Raw genomic sequence first — 15,960 nt, forward strand, 5'->3', positions numbered from 1 at the left:
CTGTACAACAATTTAAGTACTTTATTGATTTATATATTATTATATAAAAGAACAAATTATAAATAGGTACAAAACATTCAATACAGGAGTCTAAGAATTATCTTCGTTTTAAATGATTAAGATAATTTATCTATACATTTTATTGAGCTATACATTTTCATACAAAGAAACAAGTTATAAATATTATACAAAATAATCAACTTTGTTTTGAGTTTGTGAGTTCTTATGTATTTTAATTCCTATAATAATCAATAGCAGTGACGTGACTTTTTACTATATTTATAATCTTTATTTCGCTTCATAAATTTCTTTTTTTCACCTTAATTTATTTCCTGAAACATTGTTGTGTATTTATATATATCAATAAATACTCTAAGAAATAGGCAGTTGATATGCATATACATCTAAAATTCAACAGAACTAATTCAAACATTTTATTTGTTAGATAGGTGAATATCTCTCGTAAATTTACGAGATGTAATTTAATTACACTTTGTTCGACTCGTATCTAAACTCTAAAAATACAGTATATTATCAACTACGAGGTCAGATCTCTATACGATTTTGATCGTTTTGTTTTAACGTGTATCAATGCTACTTTTCTTAGATCCATGTTTTAGATAAAAATAATAAATAGTTAGGCGATTTCATACAAAAGTACTACAACAGTTTATAAAAAAAGAATCTTGCCATCGATGATGTTATTACAAATTTTGTGAAACTTTTTTCTGTCTTAATCGATATTCCGTTGGTGTAAGCATGCCCCTGAAAAATAATTCCTTTCTTAATACAATTAATTAATTTATTCTAATTACAATAATTTTATGCACAATGTTTAAAAGAAATCTAGGTCGATATCAGAAATTAATTAAATCATTGTAATTATCTGTGTACAATATTTTAAGCAAACACAAATCAATGCTAAAACATCAAACTATTATTATAATATTATATTTCCAATATTACAGCACGTAAAAGAACATTTTATTTAGATTATTTAAAATTATTCACATTCAAACCTTAAAACCGTATCAAAAGAAACGCAAACGCCTTTGTCACACATTTTCTTATAAAGATGCCAACATTCTTTCTCTTTATTGGTTTGAAAGTGTGGTTCTATAGGCATAGATTGCACATGTTGAAGAGTTTCCTTTGGAGGTGGTGCGAGTGCAGATTTTACCTGCAACTTTTATAAATTGCTTCTTAATTAAATATAATATAATATAAATATATATAAATATAAATTAATTAAAAATAAATCCATTGTACGTAACGTAATGAAATATTTGCCTTACATTCGCGGTGGAATTATTTATGGATGTTTTAATTTGTCGCGCGGGAATCTCCATTTTTTGTGGGATTAACCTCGGCGACTCGTGCATTTTTATTTTTACGGATGTTGTTTGTCTCTCCATTCCACTGTAAAACAATTTATTCTAATGTATGTTGCTCTTAGACAGACATGACCCGTCGTTTTAGATAATGATGAAATTATATTAGGAATAATAAATTTATTCACTTTTAAAGAAAAACATCAAGTGCTATTACTTTCGTATAAAATGTGTAAAATGTGTACAGGATGAAACAAAAAAGGGTAAATAATGAAATAGGGTCTTAATAAATATGGGTTTGAAAAATTAATAGTTTCAGAGTTTTAAACAATTTTTATTCCGGTTGAAGCGAGTAACTTTCTCGCTTCGGAAGCTAACGTATCATTTCTTCTTTTCCTTGTTACAAAAGATTTTCTACATAACCTCCTTCCATTTCCGCACACGCTTAGTTCATTCGTATCAGACAATTGCGAACTCCTTCAAAAATTCCTGAATATATTATGTAACTATATAAAGGCGGATGATCCGTCATTTCAATACGGTACGACAGTTTTCGAAGCGAAAAAGTTATTCGCTTTAACCAAAGCGCAAAGATGTTTATAACGTCTTTATTAGGATGAACTTTTATCATTTGGTAAGTACTATCTACTCTAAAAGTTACGAATCCCTTTTTTGTTTTACCCTGTATAATCAAAGAGCAACTTATCTATTCTATTTCTCCATAAATTTACGAATACATATTTTATATATTGCTCGAAATACATTCTTTACTCGATTTTTCTAATATTCATCGAAATATATATACATATAAGCTAGTGAGAAACTTATTACGAACGAACTTATTACTCAACCCGATGGAAAGATCGTGAAAGCAAAGAAGGAAAAAGATATTAAAGTGAAATGTACGTCTGTTGGATATTTTAGCAAACTCATCGAGATATCTATCATTCACGTGATTTTGTTACCCTCGAATAAAGAGGAAACGTATTATAAGAACTATTAATACAGCTCGTTCGCTATCCTTTCTATATCGATTATGGTAGGCCTCTTATTGTTCCATTTCTCTCTTTCATCGATATCGTATAAATTCTCAAACAATCGGAATCGTGCCGCGATGTTCAAGCATTGTCGGAATAAAAATTGCTATCGTATCAGATGTCGCGATTAAATTCCCCTCATGAATGCATGTCACAATAAAATTGGGTAAAGAAATATGTCGTTACAAATCATTTTCTTGTTACGTAAACTTGACACACTTATATAATATAATAATAATACTTGTTACATTTTTGGAAATTCTTTGTTTCTTGTTTAGAAAATTTCTGTTACATTATCTAATATATTGGATATGCAAAAGCATGCTGATGATATTGAATATGCAATAATATGCAGACTTTTTAATTACATACCACGTGTGATAAGATAAGCGAGTATATCCGTGCAATTTATTTTCGTTCACGTAATAATCACGTAAATTATATGTACATGCATGTAAACATATAAGATAAATCATAATTATGAAAAAGAGGTAGGTTAAAGAATTTTAGGGAAATTTTAGAATTGCCTGTTGCGATATATCCTTTTACAGATTCAGATATTTTATTAAACTTTCTTCATCGAACCAGGCAATTTTTTAACAAAAAATTTTGTCATATCTGTGATATTTAGCAAATTGCATTTACGTATTTCATTTAAAAAACCATCGATCTAATTTTACACGATACAGTTTATACGATTTGTATTATACTCTTCACCAAAGTGCTATTAAAGAATCATGAAATTCTATTTGTTTTTTATACTCACGATCGTGATGGCGTGCTACGAGTTTTTAGTAATTTCCGTTTTTTATCGTGTAGATCACCAATAGGCACGGCCAGGCATCTCTTTTCACGATCAGTCAACGGGACGTCGAGCGGCTCCTCGACGTCGTGAATCAATGCCAGAATAGGCAGAGCTAAACCGCCGGTAACGTCCGTTCTCCAGGACATCGTTTCCTCGCTCGACGAAGTCGTTCCGTTTCCACGTTGGTTAACGATCGCCAGCCTCGGTTGTGTCGTCTTTTTCTCCTCCCTCGACGACAGTTGTTGCTCTTTCGGTAAAGCATCCTCGTCGAAGGAATTCTGAAAGGAAACTGAGCAACGACTTCGATTTTGCTGATGATCTCATTCTTGATGACACGAAAATTTATCAGATTTAATCTAGTTGAAACACACATGTAAATAATATCTAAGATATTTTGAAAGAGATCTATGTAAAAAGTTTCTATTTATTTTTATTCTGTTTTTAAAGATATTTAAAATATTTCAAATGCTATTTAAACTAGCCGTTTAAGCTAGCATCGAGGCAACGTTAATGTTTAAATACCTGTACATACGGAAGATAGTTTTCTAATTTTATTCGAATAAATCGAAACTATATTTGTTCGCGAACGACGATAGTCACGATATGTTCGTAATGATTGTATTTATTTAATCGATTCCATTTGAATAAATTCGTTCGATCGCGTTTTTATTTGGCTACTGCCAAGATTTTCTCGTCTGTTCAATTTAATCAAGGTAATATCGAGCCGAATTTTATAGTCACGATAAGTATGTTTACCAAGTAACCTGATTTAATGGGCCGGTATTCGCAACACTTTGCCGTTTACCGAAAACTGGGCCAAACGATATCTCGTGTCATCGATTCGGTTTTACAGAGACTAAATGAGCTATCCAATATTTTTCCACGAATCGTATTTCATCTTTATTTTTTTCCTTTATGCCGTTTCGTTACCAATCGTCTTTTACCAACTCCACGACGATATATTCCGGTCTTAAAGACGATTGGAAGAAGAAAATTGCGAAAGACTTTGGAACATTTTTATTGCTCAATTTTTTTCGTAATAAAAAATTATATTATACATGTAGAAGATGAAAAAGAATTCATTTTTATGTTTCAATCTATTTTCTTATTGCTGGTCCAAATGTTCTTCTTCGAACTTCTCTTTCTTTTTCTCACCAAATTTTGATTTTATCTACCCAAATGCGTTATTTATAATATATATATATATATATGTATATATCATATATTATATATTAAATTATAATATATATATATAGAATTATTAGGTTGGCAATTAAGCGATTGCGAATTTTGTCAATACCACCTAATGACAAAATCCGCAATCATTTAGTTGCCAATCCAGTAGACCAATGGAATTAAACCAATACGAATACGTAATTAAAAAACCAAAAGTAATTGGTAATTACGTTTCTGTCTCGATAAAGGTAAATATAATGTCATGAAAAACATTTGCATATGTTTAGTAATTAGAAAAATAAACATTATAATATCGGTCATTTTAATTGGTTCGATAAGCGTCTTCTATTGTTGACGTTTTGATTCATCGACACTTGTCACGATCCTCGAAAGCGTATACATACTTTACGAATAATCGTTCTTAGAAGTTTCATCGTTAAATCGCATCGGCGTTTACCCTGACCGAACAGCCATCGATAGAAGTGCAATTATTAAAACCCGATTACGTGGCGAGTTTCAATGGAATATTTCGCTTCAGGGTCAGTGGCGTAATAGAGAAGAAGTTTGGTCGATTTAACGTGTTCGATCCTCTTATTGTCTTCACGGGTTTCATGTCGTTGCACGATAGAAGTTCCCTTTAATTAGCGACGATATACGTATTAAAGGAACCAAGTCAAGTGCTAGAACGATTCGAGAGCGAAACATACCCTAAGGAATTTCTAACCTCTGCTCGTATCTTAAATTTCTTGCAAGAAGAATTTCCCGTGATAGGAGATTAAGGGTAATGTATGTGCAAGCTGCAAACAATCGGTATGCAAACATAGATTTGGTGAATTTCGTTTATGTAAAAGTGAACTTTCACAAATCAATCGAAATACGTTAGTGTTCTTCTAGTATGTTAAAGGCATGCTAAAGTTTTAAGTTTCACGTAAAACGATTAAGAATTTGAAATTTGTGTAAAAATATTTTATATATATACAACATAAATAAATCCGTAAGATATTGATATTTCATGTTGCCTTATTACTATTCGTTCGTTTGATATATATTTTATGTATGATATATGGATACTATACGTAGATAATACAGCGTGGTGAATGCTATACATAGAATTCCTTTGTAGTTTCGAAGAATTTTATTTTAAAACATCGAAACTTAGATTTAGGTTACTTGTTACTATAAGCAATCGACAATCTTTTTCAAAGTGGTACTCATCGTGGATTAACTTTGAGAGAATTTATTATTTTAGACACGTTGGTCGTTTCTTTTCTTTACAGTCGAGTAATTCACGATAAAAGGTATCCTCGTCAAATTCGTCCGACTTTTTAACAAATGACCTATGATACGAAGACACGTTCGATTTATCTTCGAACGAAAATTGATCGTTTCTACGAAAGTAAACATTGACATGAGATCCGTGACTTCATAATTTTATTAGACGTCGGTTTTTTACGATATGGTTGCAGATACACTCGTGTCAGTGGTATAATATGATGAATATTTTGTTTAAAAAAAAAAAGAAACAATGAAACGTATTGTACAAATATTAAAGATGCTTCAAGAAGAGTATTTTTCTCTTCTGTAGAAAAGTATGTACAAACATGAGCGTTCGTCGTTCTCGTTACGAGCTCTTCAATTTTCTTACGAACGAAAAAATAAAATTTTGTTACAACCCGTTCTTTTCAAAACGGTATTGTTCGACTATATACGAGACTGGGAATCTTCCGTGTGAGGGAACCTTTAAAAGTTTGCGGAAGATCTCGTAGAGATTCGTGCGGATAATGAACAAACAGTTAACAACGCGTTTCGTACGTGTTCTTTTCTTTGTACTCGAAGACAGGACCGGTAAACGAAGATGGACATTTCGAAATAATTCGCGGCATGCGCAGCTCGCGTGTCTTACGTCGCTTCTAATTAACTCGTTCAATTATCATTCCACGGTCGTCCTTACACGCGCACGTGTGTTATTAAATTCTTGCACGATATTCCTTCGCGAACACGAGGATATTGTCATTCGCAACTTGTCTCAATGCGTTAATTTAATCGTGCTTAATGGAATGTGAACGATCTCATAAAGTGTAGATAAATGTTGAAGGAAATCACATAAGTCACGCTGTATCGATAAACTTACGTTTTGCAACTTCTGTTAGCTGATATAGAACGATATATATATATATATATATATATATATGATACACGAGTTATATAGAAAATGTTGCGGAATAACGAAGTGGCAAAAGAAAATATCTTTTTCGTCTTTCTACAAGACCTTTTGATATCGTTACTGATAACTAGATTGCGATTTTACAAGCAGAAATTTCTTTCGTATACCAAACATTGTAAACCTCTACTTTGTATATTTTCACGTACTACGCGCGTTCTATGTATCTTTATAATTTTAAATTTCCCATAAATCCATTAAAAATTCATAATCTAGCAATGACATTGAAATCAAAGATATTTTGCCAATGATATTAAGATAAAAGATATCTCGATGCACTCCTGTCGTAAATCTTCTATGATCTTCTAACATTTGTGAGTAGATTAAAACACAAAGCTCTAACTATCTAAAAACTGAAAGAGATGATTTTAAAATTAAAAAAAAAAGCCGTTAAAAGATAATACAGGCTAATATATGCGTGTGTGTATTTCTACAAAGTCTACGAGTGATCTACGGCAAAGTAGCTACCGAAGAAATAAAATTCTGAACTAGAAGATAAACTCAACTTATGAAATTGTCCATAGCGAGAAAAGTAGCCTCGAGTGATCAATTAATTTCGAGTAAACTATTTTTTCTTTTTAACTAAAAAGCGTTCAATGTTCGCTATCTACCTGATTTGATAGGTTTTCCTGTACTACTTAAAGCCGAATTAATCGAAGTTTTAATAATTGATGTAGTAGGTAGTTTGCTGCGTAGCTCGTCGATCAACTTATCGTCTCTGGGTGAATTCTCGGTATCGCTATCGCTGTCTGCAGAGCTAACAAGGGATACCATTGTAACGATGTCCATCGTTCTGGAATCGATCGAATTCCTTACACGACCAGCCGATTTATTCCGTGATTTTCCATCTTCTTCGTGTTTCGAGTTACTTCCTCCCCAAAAGCGTCTTTTCGCGCTTCTCGATCGCCTCTTCGATGGCGCCGATCTCACCGCTCGATTTGACGATATCTAACGTGTTAATTATGTAATTCATATTAATCATATAAGAAAGAAACTTTTCTCCAACTTAGTATCATCGCTAGCATGATACCAAGTTCGTAATAATAAATCACGTATCTTGAATGATCGCATCCACGCAAAATAGAAGAAATATTACAAAAATTTCACAAATGGAATGGTTTTCATGCTGAAGATAAAATATTTTTCTAATTTTTATCGCCTCCGTTTTGCCTTTCTTTTATCGCGATGATGTCACGTTTCATGGAAAGTATCGTGTCGTGTTACTTAGAAAAAGTCGTGTATTTAAGAAAAGAAAATAAAATATACCTTCGTCAAAGTCATATCTATTTTTTCCATCGCGTTATCTTTACACTCCACATCTTGCTTGCTCTGATTCTTGTTCTTCCCGGATGAATCAATCACTATGTTAACCTGAACGCGATTATTCGCCGAAGTTGATTCGAAACGTCGTTGCGGAGGCGCAGAACTGGTCCTTCTCGATTTTCGATCGATCTTCTGGTTTTCCATCGTCTTCCTCGAAGGTGGATTCCTCTCGTTCACCGAGCTGCATCTCACTTCCGACGAATTTCTCGAGAACGTAGCTTTGTCGATCGTAGAACTATCTTTGTCCTCGGTTACGGTGCTAGTCGATGGAGTCTTTTTAATCAAATTAAATCGATCCGCCTCGTTCGTTCTCTGGATCGTCATTGTTTTATCGTCTACCGAAGCGTCTCTGCTTTCGATCGTCGCTTTAACCCGAGCGTTTTTCTCAGTTACGCGAATCAATTTACTATTTGCAGTAATCCTTTGCGTTACGCTCTTCTCGCTGGCCAAATCACAGCGCAACTCGATCGGGTTTTCCTCCGACGCGCCCCTTTTGTTCGTAACGTTCTCTTTGCTCTGTACGATCGCCCGAGCTGAAGTATCTTTTTCTGTAGCGGTACGATCATCGATCGACGATTTTTGTGGTACGTTTTTATCCGACATAGAATTCCATCTGAACTCCGTTGACGATCTAATTGGGTCGAGGAAGGCTCGGTTGGTACCGCTATGAAAGCTCGCGCGCTTTTGCCTCGCCGATGAAAAATCCTCCTTCGACACTTTCGTAACTGCCAAGGTCGAGTTTTCGATTTTGATCGACGGCAACGTTGTACTTGCAACGCGATAATGCGAACAGTCGATACTTGCCGACGACTTTTTCTTCGTATTGGTATCGTCGATGTTCGAGTCCCTCGATGTTTCCTTGAAATAGAAAATAATCCCAATAGAGGAAGAAACGAGGGAATAATTGCTTGAAACAAGATAATCCACTTGTATCGTATTAGTATATGAATAATATTTTTTGTCTATCAGTTTTACAGAACCTAGATCTACCATAATATCCAATTATACCTCGTTCAATCGTTCCTTTTCTCGTTCCTTATTCTTCATATTTATAGAGACCTTGCTTTCTTCTAGAACCTGCTTCGTTTCACTGGAGGATTGTAGAGATAGAAGCGACGATTCTCTGTCGCTTTTCCTTGAAGTAATCGTATCGTCGTTCTCTGATAAAAGTCTCGTTAATTTATTAATAATAAGTTTCTCCTCTTCTTTTTCTTCTTTCTCGTCCAACATTTTATAGTCATTAAGAGGTATTTCGATTTTAGCCTCGTTGCTTTCTCCTACAGGAGATGATGGGACAGTGGTCGTAGTATGATTGGACATTTCAGAATCGCATCTTTCATCCACAGTTTCACGGGCAAGAAAAATGTTAATGTTGGCTTTATTCTTCTCGCGATGTTTCCAAGCAAGCCTCAGCCTCTCGGCCAGTTCTAATCTCGAATAAAGGATCGTTGGTTTGTCGATTCCGTCGAAATCCTTTGACCTTCTTGTGGTCGATTTGGATCGTCCAGGAATTTGACGAGCCACCACTTCAACTTGCTCAAGTTTTTCGTCATTCTTTTGGCGGTTTTCCTTCCAGGCAACGCGAACCTGAAATTCGTTGGCCACTATCATAGGATTAATTCTCAGTTAGTATCATTGGGTCGTGGATGATCTACGACGGTTTGAACCGAGTTACCTAATTTCGAAATGCATCGTATTAATTTATAAATTTGTATTTTAAAAAGATGTATAGACCATCAATGATATTTGTTAGAATTTCAAGTATATATTAATATCAGTTAAATAATTCGACTCAAATCTAATTCGATATATAGTCACTGGAACTACGGAATTTACCTATGGAAAATATAAAGACGAAAGAATGCTCAATTTTATATAACGTATAAAAATATCCAAATTATGCAAATTATACATGTATGTATATATGTATACTTTGTAATTTCTAATAATTAAAACAAATTTCTATGTAAGTATTCATATTTCTTTAGTATATAAATATCCAAATATTCTTTTATATCCAAAGTATTCTTTTACATCCAAAAGTATTACTTTATACTATACATACTTTACAAAGTAAAGTATACTTTGTAATTTCTAATAGTTAAAACAAATTTCTATGTAAGTATTCGTATTTCTTTAATATCCAAGTATTCTTTTATATCCAAAGTATTTTTTTACATCCAAAGTAAAGTATACTTTGTAACTTCTAATAGTTAAAACAAATTTCTATGTGAGTATTCATATTTCTTTAATATCCAAATATTCTCTTGTATTCAAAGTATTCTTTTACATCCAAAGTAAAGTATACTTTGTAACTTCTAATAGTTAAAACAAATTTCTATGTGAGTATTCATATTTCTTTAGTATCCAAATATTCTCTTGTATTCAAAGTATACTTTTACATCCAAAGTAAAGTATACTTTGTAATTTCTAATAGTTAAAACAAATTTCTATGTAAGTATTCATATTTCTTTAGTATATAAATATCCAAATATTCTTTTATATCCAAAGTAAAGTATACTTTGTAATTTCTAACAGTTAAAACAAATTTCTATGTGAGTATTCATATTTCTTTAATATCCAAATATTCTCATGTATCCAAAGTATACTTTTACATCCAAAGTAAAGTATACTTTGTAATTTCTAATGGTTAAAACAAATTTTTATGTGAGTATTCATATTTCTTTAGTTGTATCCATAAAAGTATACATTTGGATAAAATATCACGCTCTAGTGATCATCTACAATTTAACGATACTAGTCGTACAGTATAAAAAATATAATAAATACAATATATCAAATATAAAAATAACAAATAACAATAAATATCGTTAAAGAAATCGAGGGTACCTTAGGTCTCTCAGAGCCGGGTTTACCGCTCGTTCCACGCTTGCCACGTGCGAAGGGACTCGCGCAGATTTGCAACGATTTGTCATCCTCCGCGGATCTTTGTCGTCTAATTTGTTGACGACGACGCGCAGGTGGTTGCAAGGACAATTGTCTGATCGCTCTGATCGGTTTTTCGGATCCTGACATTCCGATGCTGGCAATCGCCGCTGTGGCTACATTCTACGATAACTTTACATTAGCTTTCTACCATATACTAAAGAAACAAACAAACAAACAAACAAACAAACAAAAAAAAAAAAAAAAAAAAAAAAAAAAAAAAAAAAAAAAAAAAAAAAATTAACAAACGAAGCAACTTTATTAAATATTATCAACGTTATCGATAATTTTAAAACATACATTCAAAGCATAATAAATCGGTTAGAAAATCGCTACTCACTCGACCCGTTTACGATTCATACGAAAGATCGAAACGTAAGCGCGATGGATGAACTTCCATCGTGGTGGCGGCGCGAGCAAACGCCGACTGACTAACTTCATCCATTGCCCTCTGACACGATCGTTCACCACCACTGCCATTTCACCGATTTACCTTCGTGTTACCTGCCTACCACCAGCAATCGGTGCTCGTATACACCCACAGAGTCACTAACACGTCGTCGTTTCCACCCGCTTGCCAGTGAAGGGGTGGTTGAACGATGTATTGCTCCGTTTAATTCGAACGACGCCCGACACTACCACACCTATACTTTAATCACAGCCACACTGTGTTAGGGAGGAATGTTAGGGTGGTCGAACTCGCTCACGTACGCTAACTCGACATGCATTGCCCTCTGATTCGCGATCAGTGGCGTAACGCGAGACGCTCAACACCCCGACGGTAGCGATGGTTGCGCTTTTTCAATTATTTGTTTTATTTTGTTTCAGAGAAATATTCGATTTTGAGAGTTTAGGTATTTTTTGGAGGGAGGGGGAAAGTTTAGAGACGGTTTAGAGAGGTTTGCGTTTAACTGATATCTTTGCTGCCTTTGGTTGGTCGTTGGACAAAATGTCCTACCCATTCTTTTTGAAATACTCGAGAAGAACGAAGTTTTATCGCCTTTTTGTGGCGTTTTTGTTCTTCTTCGTTGAATTAAAAATACTTAATTGTATAACTTTACTTGAAAGGTGGAAGGCACGTGATGTTTTAAATATAACGACGTATATGTATATCCTTTCTTTACATCCTATCTTTTTCCCCGCTAAAACGCTTATCTCGTGAATAATGCTAACGATAATAAATATATCGACGTATTTCTTAAATAAAAAAATACCAAATAGGTGGCTATTTTAATTAAGTTTTTATCCATTAAAAATACGATTTAATATCTTACGATCAAGCGATATAATTCAAATTTGATTCAAGTACGATTGTTCGATATCATTTACGACTCGCGACTTTACGACTTGCGGTTAAGATTTAATCTAATTGTAAGTATGTGACTGTACGTGCTTGAACTCTGTTGTTGCAATCGCTCAAGTATATAAATAGTATGTTCAATATTGTGTGCAATACGAGTAATAAGAATTGTCTGGGTTTTACATATACATCGCGTAAACATTTGCTGATTTTTCATAACACGAACATGAACAAATGTTCATGTAACTAGAACGCACATTTCATGTTTCTATGTGTACAGCCTTTTGTAATTAAATTACAAAAATTTTCTTTTAATTAATCATGGACTATTTTTAGCATAATACACAATTTAACGATAAAAACACTCTGATTAGATTTATATTTCTTCCAATATTCCTTACGAAGCACCTTTCCCATAATTCGAATCTCAAAATATCGAACAACGTTTCTTCCAAGAAAGAAACTTCTTAAGAAACCTGTATTTCACAATCACGTTCTCCGTGAACCATTTGATGGTGTATAACAAAACGACTAATCGACGATAAACAATTTAGAAAATAATTATTTCCTTATCGTCAAAGCTTTGTGCACTCCTAGTACCAGATACAAAAAGTACATACTTTCAATTGTTTCTGGGAAGTGAATAATCGCAGAGAAGCTGGCTTCTCTACGCCAGGTTCTTTACCTGCTGTAAACTTTCAAAAGGTCCACAAAATTTTGCAACACTTGCTGAAATTCCTATTGTGTTATACGATCGATCCTTGTAACAAACGTTTCGAAGGAATTTTTCAGAAAAAGTAGAAATTCGTTCCGTGAAAATTCGCGAGCGAAATCTCCTTTGGGGCGCAGATGGTTCACGTTGTTTCGTTAACCGAGGATTAATAATTGTATCACGTATAACGACATTGATGACGTGAAATTTATAGCACCGTAGCCTCGCTGTTTTCTTTCACCTTTCACCGCCAAAGAGTTAAGAATCGGAAAAAATTTCCTACACGAAACTCTGTCAGTTTTCTTGCATTTAAATAGCATTTAATGCGTGAAACCCGTTTCAGAAATAAATATACAGGATGTCCGTTTATAAACAGAACATGCAAATTACCGGTAAATTATTCGCCGTGAAAAAAAGATGGTTCATACAAGAAACGAATGGCTTCGAGGAGGACGTAATTTGGTGTAATTAGCTTTTCCGTAGATGGCCGGGTAGAGGTCATACGAAATTGACGTACGTTTCTCTAAACGGAGTCATACAGTTTTAAATACGATGATCGATCCGTCTTGGCATTTCCTACAAAAAAGTGTTGACCTATTTATGCCGAAAAATCATTGGTTTAGAAGATGTTTTAATCTCAATAAGTATCGCAAAGTGATCGTAATAGCGACGTCTTGCACATTGAAAATCAAGGTGCCTCTGAACATTTAACAAAATAACATTTGTAACGATATTAACTGACGTTCTCTCATCTATCTACTATCACATTGTAAGAAATATGCCCACTGTAATTTCAGGAAAGTTACAGGCAAGTGTACTTACTATTTAGTATCATTTTGCGATATTGAGATCAAAATATCTTCCAAACTAACGATTTTTCGACATAAACGGGTACCATATTGTAGGCAATGTCAAGACGAATCGATCACTATATATTTAAAAATATATGATTCCATTAAAAGAAACTCGCGTCATTTTCATATGATTTGCATCAATCTGCAGAAAAATTAATTTACACCAAATAATGTCCCCTTTGGAACCATTCGTCTTTTTCTATTTGAACCATCTTTTAATATAGCCACAATTTACCACTACTTTGCATGTTCTCTTTATAATCAACAATATGAAACATCGAGTGTGTCGATAAATATAAAACATTTTTATAAAATTGTCTCTTAAACGATACTATGAATTCAAATAATAATACCATGAATTTCACAGAGAGGAATAACGATGATCGTACGAAGCGTTACTTTCATTTCTTACACCGAAATGCCTTTGAAATAATTTTCTGATAAAAAGTGAATTAAGGCCCTTCGTTCTAGAAATGCTATCACGCTAAACTTCTTTTTGCTCAAATATGTGAATTTTATATCCTAGGTTTCTTCGGACTGTTGCATAAAATCGAGCACGCGTCTCCCTCTACCGAAGGAGAGCCAGCGACTCGATATTGTTCGTCGAAGTTATTGCGATCGTGTTCGAGTTCCATCGAAAGGCTCAATCTCACTGGAACGTGTCATACGAGCGGCGAACTCGAATTTCAACCAGCAGTCACCAGGTATTATTGATCAAAACTTTACCTATCATCTGACAGCTTGTTGTCCGGTGTTACCATGGCATCGGCGATCATTCGAATTCGTTTTCCTCTCGTTCGTCTCTTGCTTCCTCGCCCCTTCGCGAAATCACACTTCACCGGAACCTTCACCGGGCGAGGATTTAAACGAGAAACTTTCGCCGTGGAACTCGGCCACGTCGAATCGCCGAAAATTAAGAGAGCCCAGCCATTAGCGCTTGCAACCCTAATTGCCCCTCTTATCAGCGACTTCGACGTGTTGAGGCCAGGGATGGGCAACACCGATGGATAACTCGTCCATTGGAATCTGTCTCGTCGTTTCTTTGTTTCTATCTCCGATCCTTGGTCGTAATAAATACCGCTTAATAAAGTTACTGCGATCGTTATTTTAATTATAACTGTACAATAGTTGCTTAATTTTCACGCGGTTATTGCTCCTATAGATTCAGGTGTCGATATACGGTGGCGGACGAAAGAGAGTTTATAAAATAAGAAATATAGAAAGACGTTGTAACTTTAAGAAGTGAATTTACGTTTAATAAGAGCAATGAACAAATGTAACAATTACCACGGAACAGACGATCGTCAATCATATGGTGAAAGATTTTTGATATAAAACATTTTAAAATTCACAGTATATATTATAATAATCTACTTATTTAGTAGTTTGGTTTAGTTTTTGATTATAGATACCAAGCTTTCTAATCGTTAAATGCCAACATTGTCGCGTCCAGTTATCGATATTACGATACGTTTGAGACATTCAGACTAAAAGTACGAAATATTGTACGCAACGATTGGTTACATTGCGATATCTTGATTTGATTTGCAAATAACGAACCTCTCCATCGTTTAATACAGCTTATTGAAATAAATTAATGTCACAAACTCGTGCGTTCAAACTCGACAAACGTGAGTGGCTTAGCTTACTTTCTCTCTCAATGTCTCGTTATCATACGGAAGCCCAATAGTCGGCCTTGGCGAATATAATTTCAATCGCTTTACGATTAATTATGTAATTTAAATTATGAACGTGATTTTACCAGAAGCATATTAAATATCGTTCTATGCGAAAAACGTTTCGACGATGCGATTCTTTTTGGTAAAAAGACTCGGTTTTTACGATTCTACGAATCGAGTTTGTCCATCCCTGTTCCGGTTTCTGGAGAAACGACTGTCTATCGTGCTCGATCGGGACTGGAAAGTTCGACTTGCGAGGCTTGCCAAGAAATTTTCGAGGCCCCGTTTCACGATCGAGCCGTCTCACCGCGATTGATGGACGCTTGATTTGCCCGCGACACGAGAAACGGAATTATAAATTATTTCGCCAACCATTGCCTTGTACAGTCAAGACATGATTTACGTATATCCAGAGAAATGTTATCTTTCAATCTTTTGGCAAGTCGAACGCAAATGAAAGGTAAACGGCTGCTTTAACAGCGGTAATTAATCAGAAAAAGGAAGACGATTACTTTTATATAAAAAGTAGCATGATTTCGATTATTCGAATTATTCCATAAATAATTGTTATTATTT

General features: G+C 34.2%; 2 protein-coding genes across 14 annotated transcripts in view; one reads left to right on the forward strand and one right to left on the reverse strand.

The window, feature by feature from the left end:
* The window catches only part of LOC100642370 (uncharacterized protein C1orf112 homolog), a 34,825-nt gene that overhangs the window by 9,326 nt on the left and 9,539 nt on the right, over positions 1 to 15,960 (forward strand). For 7 of the 8 annotated variants that reach the window (XR_007224786.1, XR_007224785.1, XR_007224784.1 and 4 more), the window contains exon 2: positions 14,232 to 14,409. The exons of the other annotated variant lie outside the window; for it this stretch is intronic. The gene's annotated coding sequence lies outside the window, so the exon portion shown is untranslated. The remainder of the gene's footprint in view (positions 1 to 14,231; positions 14,410 to 15,960) is intronic. 8 annotated transcript variants of the gene reach the window in all.
* On the reverse strand, positions 107 to 15,943 carry LOC100642491. 6 transcript variants are annotated; one of them, XM_020863712.2, is made up of 10 exons: positions 14,432 to 15,943; positions 11,180 to 11,483; positions 10,744 to 10,962; positions 8,902 to 9,480; positions 7,837 to 8,751; positions 7,182 to 7,518; positions 3,135 to 3,462; positions 1,296 to 1,419; positions 1,020 to 1,186; positions 107 to 765 (listed from the first exon to the last, which is right to left on the reverse strand). In XM_020863712.2, exons 3-10 carry the CDS (start codon positions 10,927 to 10,929, stop codon positions 705 to 707), a joined length of 2,697 nt encoding a protein of 898 aa, XP_020719371.2. In that variant the 5' UTR covers positions 10,930 to 10,962; positions 11,180 to 11,483; positions 14,432 to 15,943; the 3' UTR covers positions 107 to 704. The 6 variants fall into 6 exon arrangements, with proteins under 6 accessions (XP_020719371.2, XP_020719370.2, XP_012166112.2 ...); XM_020863711.2 differs by having other exon boundaries at positions 11,180 to 11,488; XM_012310722.3 differs by lacking the exon at positions 14,432 to 15,943 and having other exon boundaries at positions 1,012 to 1,186; positions 11,180 to 13,732.

Source organism: Bombus terrestris, chromosome 7, assembly GCF_910591885.1.
Source record: "Bombus terrestris chromosome 7, iyBomTerr1.2, whole genome shotgun sequence".
Classification (NCBI taxonomy): domain Eukaryota; kingdom Metazoa; phylum Arthropoda; class Insecta; order Hymenoptera; family Apidae; genus Bombus; species Bombus terrestris.

Bases quoted from the DNA above. Each gene is read 5' to 3' on its own strand.
- LOC100642491 (XM_020863712.2), bottom strand. From the start codon at position 10,929: ATGTCAGGATCCGAAAAACCGATCAGAGCGATCAGACAATTGTCCTTG. The intron at 3,463-7,181 runs GTAGATAGCGAA...GTCGTTGCTCAG, and splicing joins AGGAAAACCTATCAAATCAG to TTTCCTTTCAGAATTCCTTC. The intron at 1,420-3,134 runs GTGAGTATAAAA...ATTGTTTTACAG, and splicing joins CGTAGCACGCCATCACGATC to TGGAATGGAGAGACAAACAA.